Here is a 20,191-nt window from a genome sequence, read left to right as displayed (position 1 = left end):
TAAATCATCCTTACTGAGGATTACTGAAAATTTGGCAAGGGGATAACTCTTCACAAATTAATGAAAAAGGATTAACGGAGTTGTCTCTCTTGTATGAAGCCAACCGCTGGATAGGTTTCAAGATTATTTATTCTAGAAATACAATCAGATATATTCCTAAAATTCGCAATAATATCTGGTCATACCATAACAGGCGGATAACTCTAAATCAAAGTGGACGAATCAGATACTTCTTGCATTCTGCGCATTTATGAAAGAAAGTCAATTACTAAACTATGGATAGTCACATATACTATCGATGCAGTTTGTCGTGTGTTCCATCGATTAATTGGTATCAGAGAGTCAACAATTGCAATCCATCGATAATTCGATGAAACACTACAGTCCTACAAAGCGTCAAAAGGTCAAAACAGAGAATGTAAGTGTAATCTTTATAACCTTTGCTTATCAAGCTGACGACTTATGTTAAACACCCATTACAACGCACTCGTAACCTAGAGCATGCGCGGTCATGCTCACGCACTACTGGCGTAAAACAATACTCTTTCACAACATTTCCCAGTCTAAGAGTTTGAGGATATTTTGTCGGATAGGACCCGACGTTATATTGCAGACTTACCACAAGTGCTGTCGCAGTGTCTGCTGGTGAGGACGAGGTGGTTGATGTAGTAGACGCTGCCAAGGTCAACCATCCACCAGGGGTCGCTGTCCCCTTCCCTGACTGACCAGCATGAATCCTGTTGCCAGTCAGTGATAGTCATTCCGTCAGTGACGCTACTTGACTGGTAGCCGACTTGACTGGACGACGAGGATGTCCTCTTCCTTAGAGCAAGGTTCCCCTTTAGGGCGTCTGTAGGATGAACAAGAACATCAACACAACAACAACAACAACAACAACAACAACAACAACAACAACAACATAGCTGGGCTATTGTTCTTTGCATAGATGTGACGTTTAGTTTGGGGTGTGCGTGTGCCTGAGCATCCGTACGAGTGTGCGTGCGTTCTCTTGACTTTTCGCCCTGAAGGACACTGATATATACTTCCTTTCAAAAGTTTAGACTCACTTAAATAATTAAATCACTGACTATATGTCATATATGTATATATATGGTTACATCAAAGATTGATATATCCACTAACTTGTGGGAACCAACTGCAAATGAATTGCACGAGAATCATGCATCAAAGTACTGAAAACATACCGTGCATATGAACAGTTGCCTTGCGTGTAAAGTTTTTGTTTCAGAATTCGCCAATTTCCACTGAATTTTATAAGCTACTGACCTCATGACAATAATCATATCAACGTGTCGAATTTGTTTTACAATACATCAGTGTAAGTGTAAACAGTACATTTTAACAGTATGGAATATTTTGAAAATGTTCACACTATGTTTACACAAGTGAGTACTTGTTGATGGGAAGTATATCTCTGCACATGACTCCTGCTGCCTATACTCACGTACTCTTTTGGGGACTGTTTTGGGAGTCGCCGTTGAGATGGAAGACGATGCGACTGACCGGGAACGATTCTCTGAAGACTAGAGTGTCCATCCGAGTCACGGGCTCGTTGTGAGAAATGCTGGCCAAGAAGTGACCATTGACTGCGACCTGCAAGGATACTGCATCTTATTGACCCAAAAATCAGGGCTCGGTGTAAGAGATGGTAACCTACTTGCACCCGATGCAACCTAAGACAACCTAGTTGCACCAGCCAAATTCCAGCTGCAACGTACTTGTGTTAAGACGTCACAGGTTTTGGTGCACTTAAGCATATTTCCGTGATGCAGTACCCATGAAACCATAGCAACGCAGGGACAGCTGATCCCTGTTTATAAGAGCTGTCATAGCCCAAACATGTCTATAAATAGCAACGTTTTTACCATAGCTATTCTAAGCCTAGAATACAAATGAGCTGACATAATTCAGTTACTGTACATAATATTAGATTCATTGTTGATTGGTGTCCCAAAACAAATTAGATTCATAACTTGGTTGCACTTTGTAATATTGGTTTAGACCTGTGCAAGCAACAAAACATTCACCGAAAACACAAACATGTCACCAATGATTTTTAGCTACTAATTCATACAATGTTCAAGGTTATTTTCATCAATGGATTCTATTTCTGAGGACAGTTACACGTAAGAACTGGTGAAACTGACATTTTACAATCAGCAGAACATGAGAACAAAGGAAATAACATCTCTCGGCTCTTCTTAATAATTTGCTGCTTGTACCGTGATCTGCTTCTTGTAACACTAATTACTACTTTCTGCGACACATCTATATATTATATGTATATATCATGTATAACGCCAATGCATTAGGGCCGGAGTTAGCGAGTGAGTTTAGTTTTACACCGCACTCAGCAGTATTCCAGCTATATGGCGGCGGTCTGTCAATAATCGATTCTGGACCAGACAATCCGGTGAGCATCAGCATGAGCATCGATCAACGTCTTTGCTATGTGCACTGGAGGCCTTTTGTACAATAAACATCTTTTGACTTGACTTTGAGTGTGGATGTTTCTCGGGTAAGATAGAGTAGTCCGCCCTTCTCATCATACCCACCTCGAAAGATGTCTGTCTCAATTCTATTGTCCAGTGAAGGTCACCGGTCAGTTCAACTGGCGACGAAACGGTTGTGATGTCCGCCTGAGTCTGGAAGTCAACTTTATTCTCTTTGGGGATGACGGTCATGCTGAGGATGTTTGTAGACGTCTCGTTGTTGACAATAGCCATAGAACTCCTGACAGAACGTGATGAAATCACGTCAGACGTGTGAGTGAGGGATTTTGTTTTTACGCGGCGTTTAGCAATAATCCAGTAATATCACGGCATGGGACACCAGAAATGGGATTTATACATGATACTCATGTAGGGAATCGAACCGGAGTCTTGGTGTGACCAGTAAACACTTTAACGGCTAAGCTACCCCATCGTTCCAAGTTAGATGAAATATTTCTGTTTCGAGCCGATTTTTCAAGTAGTCATATATGTCGGCCTGAGAAGTGTGTCCATGGGTTTGGTTTTATGTCGGTGTTCCAGAAATATCACAGCGGAGGACACCGGAAATGGGCTTTATATGTTGTACCCATGTGGGGAATCAAACCAGGATCGTCGCGACGAGCGAACACTTTAACCACAAGGCTACACCAACCGTTCCCTCAGATGTAAAAGTACAAGGCCCCAAGGTGTGCACATCCTAACATTTTTATGAGATACATAAGTACAGGTGTTGTGATGACGAATCATGAAACAAATCGTCATGTTTAACGAATAAAGGCTTATGACATGTTCAAAGGAAGAAACTGTCCCAGTGAATGGGTCCGGTTCGACGCCGCATTCCTGTATCATCAAGGCGTGGTTTGTAGATGTGGGATGTAGATTTTATCACTTTATACTTGGATATCCAAGAACACGGGTATAGTACTGACAGACCAGGAACCCACATTTGTCACGTTTTTAGCATGGAAAAGGAAGTGTGCACAATGAAATGGCAATTGGGCAGCCCGTTTCACCTTTACTTCAGACGACTTACTGGACGTTGGCTTAGCCCAGTGAAAGTGTTCGCTCGTCACGCCGTTAGCCCCATATAAGTACAAATTGAGAAGCCCATTTCTGGTGTGCCCCGCCGTGATATTGCTGAATTATTGCTAAAAGCGGCGTAAAACCAAACTCACTAACCCAAATGATTATTGATGACTAAACTGTTTTAAACGTGTACCAGGCTCTAGTAACCCATCATTCTGAAATTATGGGGATTAATGAAAAGCACAAGAACGCAGAGACAATACATTAGTTGGGACGATAAACAGTTTGTTCACATGGATATGTCTGACTGATCCTTAGGCAGACATATCCAGTTATTTTGCCTTTTAGGAAACACAATTTACCGCATAATATATCATTCGTTCTATCACACCTCATGTCTTTACTGATTTTCACCGACATATTTCTTCACACAACATGACGTTTTCAAAACGTTTTCATCAGTTGTTTTAGGTTGTTTGTACCCTGCCTCACCTATCACGTGTGTACCGTCCTGTAAACGCCCACAGGCTCCCAGGCCTTGGGGGACAAAGGGTGCTCACAGCGGCATCTGCTGGCTATGGAGAGAAACATATATCACGTATAATGGACACATCACTATACAACCTAACACGCAAAACTGCATGATATAGCAGTGTTCATAAAATTACCACTTCGGGTGCAAACTTGTTAATCCGGTTTTCAACAATAAAAACAAAACTGGTTTCTGAATACTTTACTGTTTGTAGGCTTCGCAATGAACAACACAGCACTAACTGACAATGGGATGAGTTAAGGTAAACTGAAGGAACACCGGTTAACGTTATGATCGGTTATCGTAACACGAACTGTCCAATCGTAAGTCGTTTAACAATGATCACGATACCTTAAACACGTCCAATTTACGACAAGCGATCCTGTCTGACATGATGAAATATTATGTTACTGTAATGGGTAAAAGTATCTACCACCGGAACAGGCTACTTTGGAAATTCAACCGTCCCGGAGGTCTAGAAGACGACGATGACGACGACGACGACGATGATGATGATGATGATGATGATGGTGATGTTATTGTTGTTGGTGGTGGTGATGATGATGGCGTTATTGTTGGTGATGATGATGATGATGATGATGGTGGTGGTGGTGGTGATGGTGGTGGTGGTGGTGGTGGTGTTGATGATGATGATGGTGGTGGTGGTGGTGGTGGTGGTGGTGGTGGTGGTGGTGGTGGTGATGATGATGGCGTTATTGTTGGTGATGATGATGATGATGATAATGATGGTGGTGGTGGTGATGATGATGGTGGTGGTGGTGGTGGTGGTGGTGGTGGTGATGATGATGATGATGATGATGGTGGTGGTGGTGATGATGATGATGATGATGATGGTGGTGGTGGTGATGATGATGGTGGTGGTGGTGGTGGTGGTGGTGGTGGTGGTGGTGATGATGATGATGATGATGATGATGATGGTGGTGGTGGTGGTGATGATGATGATGATGGTGGTGGTGGTGATGATGATGATGATGGTGGTGGTGGTGATGATGGTGGTGGTGGTGGTGGTGGTGGTGATGATGATGGTGGTGGTGGTGGTGGTGGTGGTGATGATGATGATGATGATGATGATGATGATGGTGGTGGTGGTGATGATGGTGGTGGTGGTGGTGGTGGTGGTGATGATGATGATGATGATGATGATGATGATGATGATGGTGGTGGTGGTGGTGGTGGTGGTGGTGGTGATGATGATGATGATGATGATGATGATGATGGTGGTGGTGGTGATGGTGGTGGTGGTGGTGGTGGTGGTGGTGATGATGATGATGGTGGTGGTGGTGGTGGTGGTGGTGGTGGTGGTGGTGATGATGATGATGATGATGATGATGATGATGGTGGTGGTGGTGATGATGGTGGTGGTGGTGGTGGTGGTGATGATGGTGGTGGTGGTGGTGGTGATGATGGTGGTGGTGGTGGTGATGATGATGGTGGTGGTGGTGATGATGGTGGTGGTGGTGGTGATGATGATGATGATGGTGGTGATGATGATGATGATGATGATAACACCGATTCGATACTTGATAAAAAAATGGACACAGCAATAAGCAGAAGAGGGACCTACTTCATTGATCCAGGTATTCTGGACACACTCGCCCAACGATTGAAGCGTCCACTTATTGTTCGAATTGCACGTGCTTGTCATGCTGGAGAAACATGGCGCATACCCCTCGTCACACGTGTACGTTGCGACGGCAGCGTCAGGGGTGTAGGATAGCTGGAAAAGGAAAATAAGACGTGAACGTAAATTCGCGTATAATTTGTTTGAGTTTTCACCAATACAGACGTCAGTGTGTAAATAATGATGTATACCATCTGGATTTAATGACATGCATAAACTAAGTCAGCGAGCCAACCCGATCCCGTTAGTCGCCTCTCGCAACTGTTGTGTATTGATGAATACAGTTAATTACTGCGTACATTTTAGGAGTTTCAGGCAGAAAATGCAGAGGCCTCAATGATATTCATGCACCTTCCTATCATGGGCTTGATCCCAGCTATATATACCGACATTTTGACATAGATGAAAGTCTAAATAAATCATGTCATGTTGAATGCCTGTCACTTTCCAAATGATACAATAATGTTGCCATGTCACGAAGGGATTAGGGTGTGCAGTTACAAACCGAATCGAAATCTCTCAAAATAAATAAACGGATTAGAAACACGTTTCACCGTGTCGGCAGTCTTACCTCCACGTGACTGTTTGCGAGTGTTGGGGGTGTGTCACAACTGAACGGGGGTGGCCCTGAAGCAATAACCGGTGAAAGTCATGTATTGTGTGTACATTTTATTGTTTGTTCTGTCAGACAGAACTCGGCAACATTCCCTCTGAGACCTGTCAATAATTATATCTTGACCAGATGAACCAGTGACAAATTATAAGAATAATGTCCCATGTCGCCAGGCAGTGTTTGCCCCCAACTCTGAAAAGCTGCAGGCCGAAGGGAACAAGAAATGAAATGATACTCTTAGTCATTGTAGAGGGAAAACTGTCAACCATGGGGACCTGCCGAAAACAGGAGTCCGAGTGGTTTTCAGTCAGCTAAGACTCTTAGGACCGACGTTAATTTCGAACGCTGGACACCAGAAAACAAGGTCAACGAACGGATATAGACGCCTATAAGGACAAAATCAGCAGACACGCAACCCCTCGTTATACCGTGTTTCTCGCTGACAATGAGTGAGTGAGTTTAGTTTTAAGCCACAATATATGGCCACCTATATGGCGACAATCTGTAAATAATCGAATCTAGACCAGACAATCCAGTGATCAACAGTATGAGCATCGATCTGTGCAATTGGGAACCGATGACATGTGTCAACCAAGTTACATGTCATCGGTTCCCAAATGACCGCCGGATTCCGTTAGCTGCCTCTTAGGACAAGCATAGTCGTCGTTTTCGGCAAGCTCGGGTTTCTGAAGACTGTTCTACCCCAGATCTACACGAGTCTCTCAGTGACAACATTTCTTCAAATAAGCTTCTTCTTTTTTTCTGTGCAATATTAGGAGTAAATCAAATAGATGTAAATCCTATTTCAACCGAGTTCCCATTGTATCAGCTTCATATGATTAAATCCCAGGTAATGCAGATCTCAAATATTTAAATATGGGTAAAGTGCTCACAAACTAGAAAAATAATCATCGCTGCAATGGCCATAGGGTTCTGATACGCATAAGAGACGCAACTCTTCATGACGAAAACTCACCGTAAATACAAACAAACAAACAAACAAACAAATAAATTACAGACTGGCAGCGTATGTTCTTTTTTCGGTAGTGATGACAAAAAAATGTCTGTACCTTCTTTGTCCGAAAGGGCATTGACCTTCCGAACAATTTCACTGAGGGTAGTGACGACTGGACTCAGCTCTGGCTTACAACCACAAGAGGGGTTTACAGTGAAAGGTGTAGTCGTTGCTGGAGTCGTTGACGTAGATGTTGCAGGGGGCAGTGTTGTAGTAACTGGAGTAGTTGTCGGAGTCGTAGTTGTGGCTGAGGATGTAGTGGGAGGTTGTGTCGTGGTTGTAGTGGTAGTAGTAGTAGTGGTGGTAGCGCTAGTAGACGGTGTTGTTGTCGGTCTTGTTGTTGGAGAAGATGTTGATCCGGTAGTTGTTGTAGACGTTGATGAAATGGCAGAAGTAGAACCAAAAGATGTTGCAAGTGTGGTTGATGATGAATCTGTTGTGGATTGGGCAGTGGCTGGAGAAGGTATCGACACCGTTGATGTTGTCGGTGAGGCCGTTGATGCAGTCGTAGTTACAACGGCCGGTGTTGGTAACGTAGCAGTTCGATCTAGAGTTGATGTATTCAATAGCATTAACAAAAGAACAAAAGGAAAAAAAAAACATTATGAAAACGGCAAAACAAATTTAGAATAAATTATTTTCACCACAGTTGTGAACGAATACAGACATGTTTAAAAAATATAAACAATATTGGTTTCAACTTCTCCAGTGGTTTACATGTTACACTATAGTTTTTTGCCGCTAGGCAGTTTGAATCAAATAAAATGTAACTGGGCTTGTCTATTCCTTGGAACGTTTACACCACATTTTGCAATAAATAGTGTAAAGCCGTTTCCCCAACAATACAATATGACGTGAATAAAACATTACTAGAAGTGTTCTTGGAATAACTAAATGTTTAGAGAAGCCATTACTGAAATGTATCTGGAAGCATTGTTTAAGAAAAAACAAGCGAACAAACAAACAACAACAAAACACATTGTTTTTTTAACTTTTCTCGACAATTGTTTTCACAAATGCACGTTTATAAATAAAACACCCAAGCAAACAAAAAAAATATATCCGGAACTCATACTCTCCAACAAGAAACGCATAATGAAAATTATGTATTTATTATGTAATTATGCCATTTCATGTAGCAATGAATTTAAACGTGATTCATTTTACAAAAGCTGTTGAGTCCTATGGTGTTTGTATCTTGAAACATCACAACAAAAAGCACCATCCGTAAAATACCAGTATTTAACAGCATGACTTTCAATTTTGGCCAGCTGTGTCACAGAATACACAACCCGCAGTTGCTCGACGCTTAAATGTTCACCAAAGCAATACTTCACGACTCTGGGAGAGATATCGCCGGCACAATTCGGTAGCAGGATCGCTACATCCAGGTATATCACCTACGTCATCGACCAGTTACGGCGACCAGTCCCGCTCAAAAAATACTAGGATTGAGGAGGGTTTCTGCACCGACCATCAGGAATTGGTTGCGAGAGGCTGGTTTACGTGCCAGAAGACCATATTTTGGTCCTGTGCTTCGACAACAACATTGTCGACATCGAGTTCAGTGGTGCACCGTCGTCCAGACCTGCAAACTACCGAATTCGCATAGAATCTGGTTCAGTGATGAATCAAGGTTTCTACTGGAACAACGCGATGGGAGAATGGGGATGTACAGACGTCGATGTGAACGTTTCGCCGACGCTTGCGTTCCCATTGTGGACAGATCAGCAGAGAAGTGTCATGATGTGGGGGTAGATCACCTGCTGTAGGAGAAGTGATTTGGGGATGATCCAAGGCAACCTGACAACTAAACGAAATCCTACGCCCACATTTACCAGTCATTGAGTCGATCGTCAGAGGGAGTTGTTTCAACAGGACCATGGCAGGCCCCACACAGCACGTCACACTAGAGACTGCCTCCAGAACCACAACATCAGTGTGTCCCCCTGGCCCTCAAGATCACCAGACTTAAATCCGATCGAACATCTGTAGAATGTTCTGGACAAACGGGTGCGATGCCGTAACCCTCAGCTCCAGCAACTCGCACAGGCACTACAGGCAGAGTGGGCTGCGATTGGGCAAAACGGCTTATTCATTCGATGCCGATGCGATGCCGTGCAGTTCTGGATGCTCACGGTGATCACACTAGGTATTGACTTCAGCGCCACCACACGTCTCCATGTGACACTCAAACTAACTGTCCTCAAGTTGGTGCCAAAGACAGATAAACGTCTGCCATCCCAGTGTGCAATTTCGCTATTTTTCATTGCCTCATAAAGCCTACAAGATGTTTCAAAATAAACATACAAACACAGTTGAAATGTCTATATGCGTTTCTTTTTGGGAAAAAGTATACATGTATATAGCGAATCCTTGTACGTCGATGTTTGCATCGCATTTTCGTGTTAGCTGGGGTAGAGAGATCTGTTTGAAATTCCTTACCAACGTCTTCCGGGTTGGCGCACTTTCTCTGGGCTATTGAGAATATCATAGGAATAGTGCACCGTTTGATCTTCACCGTACGTTCACCTCTACAGTTGAGGTAGAAGCGGGTGAAGTGCATGTTGGGATAGGGCACGTCCCCGTCTGGGAGCCCCACACAGCTAGCTGAGCAGGGGGTGCAGCCCTCGGATGTGCAGTCATTCACGGTGTAGTTACCTGGAGATCGAAACTGCACTTTAATACCAACAGATTTACTTGGATGCTTAACGTTGCCGTAAAATCGACGGATTAACTTGGAAAATCACCCACAGAGTCGACAGATTCACCTGAAGTATTACCAGAATCGAGGTTCGACATATTCACCTGAAGTATTATCAGAATCAAGGATCGACATATTCACCTGAAGTATTGCCAGAATCTAGGTTCGACATATTCACCTGAAGTAGTACCAGAATCTAGGTTCGACAGATTCACCTAAAGTATTGCCAGAATCGAGGTTCGAAAGATTCACCTGAAGTACTACCAGAAACCAAGGTCTACAGATTCACCTGGAGTATTGTGTCCGACATGTTCACCATCACATATATCACACATATCGAGAGCTTGAGTGGAAGCAGGGCTCACTACCAATAGATTCACCTGTTAGTATTATGGTCAGAATGTAAGAGCAATGATTCACCCGAGTATTCGAGCTACATTTCTGTCCATAGTTTCAACTTAGAGATCAGCGCCACTTTCAGCAGCACTTGCCAGTGGCTAGATGAACAATTCCCCTACCACATTTTCACCCAGAATTCAAACTTTTCACTATATGTCTAAACGGAAATGAGATCCTTAGAAGTGAGTAAGTTTAGTTCTACTCTGCATTCATTCATTATTCCTTCTGTTACTTCATGCGGCGGACACAAGAAATGAGCTTCATACATATTTACCATGTGGGAAATCGAACCAGGGTGTTCGGTGTGATGAGCGAACGCTTTAACCACTAGGCTACCCCGTCTTGGTTATCTTTCTCTAATTGAAATCCCACCTCAATCCCAATACAGGTTTACTATGTTCGCCTTATCATGGCCGTCATAGTCCGAAGTAATCTTACATGGTGCTTTAGGCTCCCGCCTTGTTCCACATGGCGCCTGGAGGTCGGCAAAGTCCACACACGTATTGGTCTTCATGTCAAACAAGTCCATGTACCTGCACTCCGACTGGAAGTCTTCCAGACCAAAACGGTGCCGGATCGTCGAACAGTTGTAGTAGAGGGCGCAGTCGAAGGGGTCGGCGAAAACAGCTGTTGGGTTATTCCTGCAGTAGTCTTGCACAGATTCTGCAGTGAAAGAGAGGAGGTAGCAGTGTACCAAATAGCCACGGACCCTGGCTAGTGAAAATCCAGTCGGGTCAGTAAATCTCCACAGTGACTGGCCCGACTGGCTAGTGAATTTTCATGGGGACATTTTGTAAAAGTATCACTCTCTCGGACTCTCCGAATTTCCAATACACTTTCAGGTCATGTAAGATTATTTCCTAATAAAAATGTTCATCATACTCGCACCTTAATAATAGGCAAGTACTTTTCAGGCATATAGCGACCCCGACTGGCTGGCAAAATTTGGAAACTATGTAAGACTCCGTGTTAGATACCATGAGCGTATTTCGAAGCATTTGGGATATACTGGGTAGCCGCTCACCCAACATTGTATCATGGTGAATGCAAACGATACACATCAACCACAGAATTAACAACTACAAGTCAGTGAGTGAGTGAGTTTAGTTTTACGCCGCACTCAGCAATATTCCAGCTTTAAGCCGGCGGTCTGTAAATAATCGAGTCTGGACCAGACAATCCAGTGATCAACAGCATAAGTATCGATCTGCGCAATTGCGGACCGATGACATGGGTCAACCAAGTCAGTGTGACCACCCGATCCCGGTAGTCGTCTCTTACGACAAGCTGAGTCGACGTTTACGGCAAGCATGGGTTGCTGAAGGCCTATTGTACCCCGGGACATTCACGGGTCCATTAACTACAAAATGAACGCATGATTACAGAGTGAGAATATGAGCATTAGGTACACAATACCAGATCAACAATAATCACCGATTGATCATACATGTATGAATACTATTCAGAGACAGAGCAGATAGCTAAGTGAGTATTGTTTTCGGATGCCTTTAGCAATATTCCACAAGGAATGGTCTAACTCATTATAACCATGCAAGGAATCAAACCCTGGTCAACTGCGTGACGAGCTAATGCGTTAACGATTAGGCCACCCTACCGCCACTGAAATCATTCAACATTATACATGTGTACTATAAAGTGCGAGGGCAACTATTGTTTAACTGGGCATCAACTATTTCAGCAGCAGTTTTTCGTGACGAAAATGTGAAATATGAAATGTGCGTTCAGTCTGCAGTTTCAGATTATATTCTCCGAGGCATTCTTTTATAGCGATTTTGTTAAAAATATTTTGACGCTCAGATATATACCAAGCAAAAAAAGTTAAGAGCCAGCCTGGTTCAAAACTAAGATGTCAAGCTGTGAAAATGTTATGCTAAACTCACTGGGAAGACCAATCCACATTTAGGGAAGGTTCTTCTGGTAACTGACCCGTGAAGGTCCCGGGGTAGAATAGGCCTTCAGCAACCCATGCTTGCCATAAAAGGCGACTATGCTTGTCGTAAGAGGCGACTAACGGGATCGGGTGTTCAGGTTCGCTGATTTGGTTGACACATGTCATCGCTTCCCAATTGTGCAGATCGATCCTCATGTTGTTGATTTACAGACCGCCGTCATATTGCTGGAATATTGCTGTGTGCGGCGTAAAACTAAACTCGCTCACTCACTCTTCTGGTAACTTTTTCAGGGATGTCATAATCATTTTGTATATATTGTACTATAAAAGGGAATGTTGTTACAGTTATGATGACAGTACTTTTAAAATGAAAATAACTGCTCCTGTTGTGCTTATACAAGACTATTGAATTTAGGTTCCACTTGTCAAAAGTGACAATCATGTGAACATATAATAGTCATTTCTGATTTTCACTTTTCAAAAGAAGGTAACGTTTTTGAGAAAAAACAAAATGCATGTTTTCCAAAGGCGCATGTATCCTGTTGAAAGTAAAAAAATAATTTCCATTTATGACTTTGTTTTTTTAACTGAAAGTACTAAACAGCTCTTTTTTTCTGAAAGATTTCCTATGTGCCAAACTCTATTTTTGGAAAATATCCTGGGTGGCGCCTGACTTTTTATACACGGTATGTTTCATGTCTCTTCGACCTTATGCTTACTCTCGAAATTGCCTGTACAGTTGCCAATGCTTGTGTCGAACACTTTCCCTGTCTCGCATGAGACTTTCTCTTGGACCCTCTGTCCCATGCAGCGGATGTAGGTGGTACTGAAGGGGGCGCTGTACTCAGTGTGGGGTCCATCAGTCAGACTCTCACAGGCATCACTGCTATCCTCGGGGGTGGAGCATTCGGTAAGGTAGTCACCTGTGGATAGTCGGGAACGAGTGAACGAATAAGTAGGTGAGAGAGTTTTTTTGAATGGCTTAGTTTTATAGACCCTCTCTCCTGGATATAATCAACAATCAAAAAAATTTGCAAATGTATCAATTTGTTTAAAACAAACAAGAAGAAATGTGATTACTAGTATTAATCGATCCTGTATGGATGCAATGCATGCTTTTTTATGGTCATTAAAAGTTGTTCACTGGTCACAAGGGGGATATGGGTGGATGTATCCTCGATGTTGGTTTATGTTCCCCTCCCCTTCGGACGTATTTATCTTACTAAGACCTCAGTATTAATTTTGAAATGTTTGAAGGGTTCATATCTTTTGCAGCCATCGTCAGATTTTGCAGACGACAACAAAAACACATTTGGCGTTTTTTTCCCTTCAATCGGTTTGCATTCGCAAAACATCGGCAATTTCAGTACATCATGCATTATTCAATGTTATTGGAGACAAAGAATTACTACCACGAACTAACAAATCGGCATTGCCAGAGGGGTACATAGAAATTATAACTATCTTGGAAGCGGGGTGCGTTGAAAAGGAGAAGAAGACTCAGCCAGTCAGAAAACGACATTAATGTGTTAAGTAAGACAAACAGTTAGATATTGGATGGATGGATGCTTGCGTTAAGTCAAGACATTGATTACACAACGGTTTCGCTTCCTGTTGACTGGGTTACTCCCTATTGTACAACTTAGTGCAAAAATCAGTCCAGAATTTTTTAGACTAATTCATTTAACTGGATACATAAATATTAATCAGTATAATCTGACCCAAAACATAACAAAAACAAAACCTAAACAAACAAACAAACCAAAACAATAACAACCCCCAAAAAGAATTAGAATAAAAAAAGATAGAAAAAAATAAATAAATAAGTAAATAAATAAACACACGTATTAATAAATAAGCAAAAAACGCACTGAGCAATATTCCTGTTCGGTCTGTAAATAATCGAGTCTGGACCAGTCAATCCAGTAATCAACAGCATGACAATCGATCTACGCCAGTGGGAACCGATGACATGTGTCAACCAAGTCAGCCAGTCTGACCACGGGATCGACCCAGCGACGGCTGTTATTGTACCTAACCGACAGTTTCAAATAACAGGCCCTTGTGGCCTTCAGTAAATTATCTGTCATTATTTTTAACTTGAATCTTATGATAACTTACTTTTTCACTTCCTGGTGTTTCAGTGCATTGCGCATAGGAATGTCAACATCAGTCTTGAACAAATAAGAACGTCTCTCCGTGTACTGTGTAGTCTATTTTGTTTTCGATGGGTTTAACAGAATGGCCCGCAGGTTTCAATCGAGGCCTGTAGATTTTAAAGCCTGCAGGCGGAAGCAGGCCCTGGTGGCCAACTGACAAATTATATTATTGCCTGGACCAACATTCTGTATTTTTCGACAGAACATGGAATTAGAATGTACCTGTTTCACGTTTTGTATCTATTAAGAAGAAATGGGTCTGGAGAGGAAGCACAGGTATAGCATATCTATTACTCACATCTTGATGTCGGTCTCTTGTCACAGACAATCGTGTTCAACTTGTCCTCCCTGCATTCCATGTCGATAGGGTCAAACACCGTCGGCCACTTGCATTCATTCTCATACACCTTCAGCTTAAAATTCGGGGTGGCAGAGGTCTTGGAACAGTCATAGTACAGAGAACAGCTGTCGGGGTGGGCGTACTTCAGGGTAGGGTACACTGGACACCATGTGGCAGCTACATCTGCAATGTCAAGGTCACATGAACCAATCCCGCCATGTTATTTCCCGTATTTGAATGCTTAGTGTTTCATATGGGTAATTATAATCATTTCTGTCAAACAAAGCTGTTATCATAACGTAGGCATCCTGAATTGCTTATGTGAACTAAGCAGCTAAATAAAAACAAGTTTGGAAAATAATGAAATCTCATAAAATTAAGTCTTCATATTTATGTCTTCTATTTAAAAAAATGATATCCCCCAGAAGATGCATTTCTTTTGCAGTTCAGTAAATCTGTATGGTATTATCTTGTGTCTAGGTATGGTCCTTCCATCAAAGTATATCCCCCTAAAGTATCATGATCCCTAACTTATATCGTGTGGTATACTTTGTATTTCCTTTATGACTCAACGCTAAGTGAACTACATAAGAAACCGGAGCGGAAATACTATGACCAGTATTTGGTTGTATCACCCATGGATTTTCAAAGTGAGGTGATTTTATTTCGCACAGACCCAGCATATGGTTGATGAAGAAAGCCTTCGTGGGTGAATTTCAGTTGGGATAAATGTTCATTGCTTTTATATCCCGGGATAAAACACGTCGCCTTCGCCAACTTGTTCTCTCATGACATGGGGAAGTAAGGTGTTTAATTTTGAAGGGATGTTCACCTTGACACGACTCCAGAAAGATGGTACCATTAGAACGCAGTACTCACGTTTATAAATATAACAATCTCCTAAAAATGCGGTGGACGTTTTATGGATAGGCGAGGTGAAATGGGGTTTAACGTCCCACTTAGAGAATATTTCCCTCATGTGACAACGTGCATGTGTGCATATGTGCGGCTGCTTGCACTAGCCCAGACATTAGCTGGTTTCACAGTGCCAGCTCACTGAGACACCATGCTGCAGTTAAGCAGGCATACATCACTCGGACACATTTTACTGGCTCCGAGGCAACCAGTCCTTTTTGGCCAAATGCCAAGCAGGGACCAACAAGTACCATATTTCAACATATTTTGGAGATCGAACCCGGGGGCTTCTGCTTCCCTGAAATTGTAAACACTACCACACTACACATTGTAAACAATACACCACGGAGAATTAGTGTTTTCGCGGTGTGGTATGATAACAGAATAGCATTATCAAAAGCGGTGAAGTATCCCTTATTAATTTAGTAGTATGGGAATGATCCCTTTTGGATTATAACAACACAGCAAGTAAAGGCTGAATGGGTTAGATGTCCGACTTTGTGTACTGGCGATCTGGTGCCTGACACAGACCGTTTAGGTTCAAATCCCGGATGGGAATCTGAACTTCACTGAGAACGTGCAATCCAGAATGTAAAATTTGTTACATTCAATGGCTTACCTTCTGGGTCTTCACACGACGGTGATTTGAGATCACAGGTCTGACTCTGATTGTTGAACTTCAGCGTGGGTGCACAGTTAAGCCAGTGAGAACTCTTATCCCCACAGTGAATATATCCTGAACAATCCCAGGGGAGGGACACGTACTCGTAGCGCCCGTCACAGAATCGGTCGTGCATCCACTGCGGTGTCCAACCATTCTTGGTGCCAGAGACATGGAGAACCACCAAACACAAGGCTAGGACCACACAGCTACCAACTACTCCCATCCTGGAGGAATACAATATAGTACAATATACAATATACAATATATCCCTCGTGTTGTCAATATTTCTCTTTTGAACCAATGATTTGTCTCTTACTGAGATTGTCATTTATATCACTATTTATCCGATGCGCCAATCATTTGTGCTCTGGCTGTTGTCATGTATATTACTAGCTCCCCTTTCCACCAATCATTTGTCTTCTGTGTATTGTTATGTCTGTCAATATGTCCCCTTTGCACCAAACATTTGTCTTCTAAAGTCATCGTCACGTCTTTACTTTATCCTTCATGCCCCAATCATTTGTTTCCCATGCTTTCTCAAGTAATCGTCATCATTTGTTTTCCAGCTATTGATAGTCTATTATATTTTCTTCGATGCACAAACATTTTTCTCTTAAGTGTTGTAATTAAGTCTATTATCTCTTCTCCGTTGCACAGATCATTTGTCTTCTATAATTATTAAAACTGACATTGATATTTTGCTATCAGGTTTTTATTCAATTATTTTCATGTATGACTTCTTTATGACGTCAATCGCTCGTCTCCACTTGTTACACTTATGTCTCTGTTACAAACCTCTTACAAAATTGTAATTACTTCTCCACAACACAAATCATTAGTATTATTGGTCAATTGTTTTTTTCTGTTAAGACTAATATATTGTCTGTAGATAATAACTGGGTAATGGCTGAGTGCCGCTTTAAACAATAAGCAAACAATTACAATTAAAATAATATAAAATAATATTTTTCTGATTTAACAATCATTTGTCCCCTGCAGTTACAAGTATTTCTACAGGACCAGTCAGCCCTACTACACCAACGTTTTAAGCTCCCCAATAGTACATCGATGCACATGATGTAAATCACTAGATTGTCTGGTCCGAACTCGACTGCGTCACATAGCTTACTGCTGGGTGTGGCGTTAAATAACATACACAAAAGTCAAACATTATGGCTTTGTCATTAATATTATCGATAATTGCTGTAACATTTCTCAGACCAATCATATTATTGCTGAGAATGCTCCAGTGGTACTCATATACTGGTTTAACTGTTGCTACGTTACGTCTATCAAACCACAGCAACACGTTTTCCTCTGTTACATTCAACTTATAATGAACATAACTTTGTGCTGCGGTGTTGCTGCAACAACGTTCCCTTTTCGAAAGAATCAATTACAATCGGTATAATGCATTAAAAGTTGTTGTTGCGAAAGTGTTTTTTTTCACGACGTGTAAAGGCCCAATAAACATGTTATTTACAACACATTCCAAATGTAAACATTGACATACATATTATCATATGAAACAGATTTAAGTGAGGTTCTCTACTTTAAAGCGTAAAATGCAAACTCTGACAATTGAAAAAGTGTATTCTCACATGGTGAAGACATACATTTGATATTTACTTTTGTTATAAATGTCACATTTTCATAATAATCACTATGCCAGTACGTAATCCTTAGTGGTTGGTGCTATCATTCCCATCAATCATTTTTAAAATTCCATCTTTATTCACTTTACGATCTCTGCCAAATATTTGTCGGACATTTTGCGATTTTAATCAATCATGTCACTAATATTCCCTTCTCATTTATCCTTCGAGAAAGACAAAGCCTGTGAAAGCGGCTCCTGTGATAAACCTGGACGTCAATGTTGTCATGAAAGCTGAGGTGAAGGCAATATCGGCTTGGATATTCGCTGACATGTGGAACAGTGCTTTAACTTAGGCATAAGGAACATCCGAGGATCAAGATATAGCTGATAAATGGGCCATTGCATGGTATAATAACTCATAAATTAACTACCGTTAAAAATTCCATTTATGACATAAATAAATAAATAAATAAATAAATAAATAAATAAATAAATAAATAAATAAATAAATAAATAAATAAATAATCTCACCTCAAAGACAAGACTTCCTCCAAACTGTCCTAAAGAATAGTGACAAATCAGCAAATATACAAGCAGCAAAGTGTATGTCCACTATCCAAGCATGATCCCAGGTTTGCTTCCTGCTGCTCTGTACACAAAGGCCTACTGAATCTGGCAGATCCCCATCAAACTGGGTGTTGTCTGTCAATAGCGACTGAAAGTGTTGCCCTCAACAATCCCCCTCAGGCAAATGAAAAAGCTTAACTTGACCTTTCCGACACACCTGCATAGTTGCAATACTTATATTATAAAGAAATACAAAACTTTAAATTACTTTGTTTAGGTTTTAAAGCTCAGTGTACTAAGAAGCCCAGACCTTCTAAACACACCCTTCTAAAATACACATCGGTGAATTTTGTTGTTGTCTTCGGTGAATTTCATTCAAGACAATATGCCTTAGCTGTATTGTGAAATCAAGATAAATTTCAAATGCATTCCATGTTCGTTTTAAAAGAGGATTACGTATTCTGGGTCACTGACCTCATCAGCATCTCGAGGTGCTGCATTACCATATGTCAAAAAATAATATGTTACCTGTCAAAATAATGCTTGACTGTCTTTTTACTACGCTTTGCGTAGGGTACGTTTACGAGCCTCAGCCTAGTTGTTGTCATGTTTTTCCATAAAACACTGTCGACGTCTCTATATTAAGTCAACATTAAGCATATAGCCAATGGACCTTCCGGAATCACGGGTAAGAGACTGCACTTGTGACCACTTGGCTTAATCCAGTTCCTATAACAGATGAGTGTGTGAGTTAATATTCAGATTCACATTGGCAGGATTTAAGCCGTATCGTGACTAACATTATACATAAGTAATATCATGTTGTGTGCCTACTGTTTAACACCGCACTCAGCATATGCCAGCTACATGACGGCGGTCTATAAATAACTGCGCCTGAGGATGAGTTAATATTGTTTTAAGCCACCATTTCCAATATTTAAGCAATATTACCGCAGGTGACACCAGAAATCGCCTTCAACCATTTTATCCATGTGGGGAAACGAACCCGGTCTTCGGTGTGACGAGCGAACGCTTCAACTACTTGGCTACACCACCGACCAACTAGCACCCGAAGCTAACAATCCATTGATTGATAGCACGATGAAATAAATATTAATAAACACTTCAATCATGGACAATATGACACAATATGAAACTACTTTGCGAATGTTTAGAAGACAAAACTGTTGTACAGCAAAAGAATATAAAAGTGGCAAAGATCAGACAGCAGGGACAGTGTTGAACAGTTATGCATCACTCAGACGGCATGGAAAATTTTTTTTTAAAAATAGCCCAAAACACACACAAAATGTGAAAGAAAGAAAAAACAAACAAAACAAATAACAATCACAAACCAAATAGGAAAACAAACAATTAAACAATGAAATTAAAATGTCGATGTCCTTGAGATGAGGTCCGTGAATGTCCCGGGGTAAAATAGGCCTTCAGCAACCCATGCTTGCCATAAAAAGGCGACTATGCTTGTCGTAAGAGGCGACTAACGGGATCGGGTGGTCAGGCTCGCTGACTTGGTTGACACATGTCATCGGCTCCGTATTGCTGAAATATCGCTGAGTGAGGCGTAAACCTAAA

At 41.6% G+C, this 20,191-nt stretch overlaps 1 protein-coding gene across 1 annotated transcript; it reads right to left on the bottom strand.

Moving 5' to 3' along the window:
- Positions 1-208: 208 nt before the first annotated feature.
- Positions 209-16,657, bottom strand: LOC137281103 (uncharacterized). The gene is made up of 13 exons (XM_067812235.1): positions 16,390-16,657; positions 14,814-15,038; positions 13,076-13,279; positions 10,883-11,107; positions 9,787-10,002; positions 7,397-7,888; positions 6,285-6,340; positions 5,657-5,809; positions 4,032-4,114; positions 2,577-2,754; positions 1,470-1,614; positions 620-850; positions 209-240 (listed from the first exon to the last, which is right to left on the bottom strand). The coding sequence occupies exons 1-13, from the start codon at positions 16,655-16,657 to the stop codon at positions 209-211; spliced, it is 2,508 nt and encodes an 835-aa protein (XP_067668336.1).
- Positions 16,658-20,191: the final 3,534 nt, after the last annotated feature.

Source organism: Haliotis asinina, chromosome 4 (assembly GCF_037392515.1).
Source record: "Haliotis asinina isolate JCU_RB_2024 chromosome 4, JCU_Hal_asi_v2, whole genome shotgun sequence".
Taxonomy (NCBI): Eukaryota; Metazoa; Mollusca; class Gastropoda; order Lepetellida; family Haliotidae; genus Haliotis; species Haliotis asinina.
The sequence above is the reverse complement of the archived record's forward strand: the minus strand, read 5'-3'. Positions and strand labels throughout refer to the sequence as shown.

What these genes read in the sequence shown, in the direction of transcription:
- LOC137281103 (XM_067812235.1), bottom strand. Translation starts at nt 16,657, where the DNA reads ATGGGAGTAGTTGGTAGCTGTGTGGTCCTAGCCTTGTGTTTGGTGGTT. An exon ending in TGAGACAGACATCTTTCGAG is followed by an intron (nt 1,615 to 2,576) that starts GTGGGTATGATG and finishes GTATCCTTGCAG; the next exon opens with GTCGCAGTCAATGGTCACTT. An exon ending in ACACTGCGACAGCACTTGTG is followed by an intron (nt 241 to 619) that starts GTAAGTCTGCAA and finishes ATAAATGCGCAG; the next exon opens with AATGCAAGAAGTATCTGATT.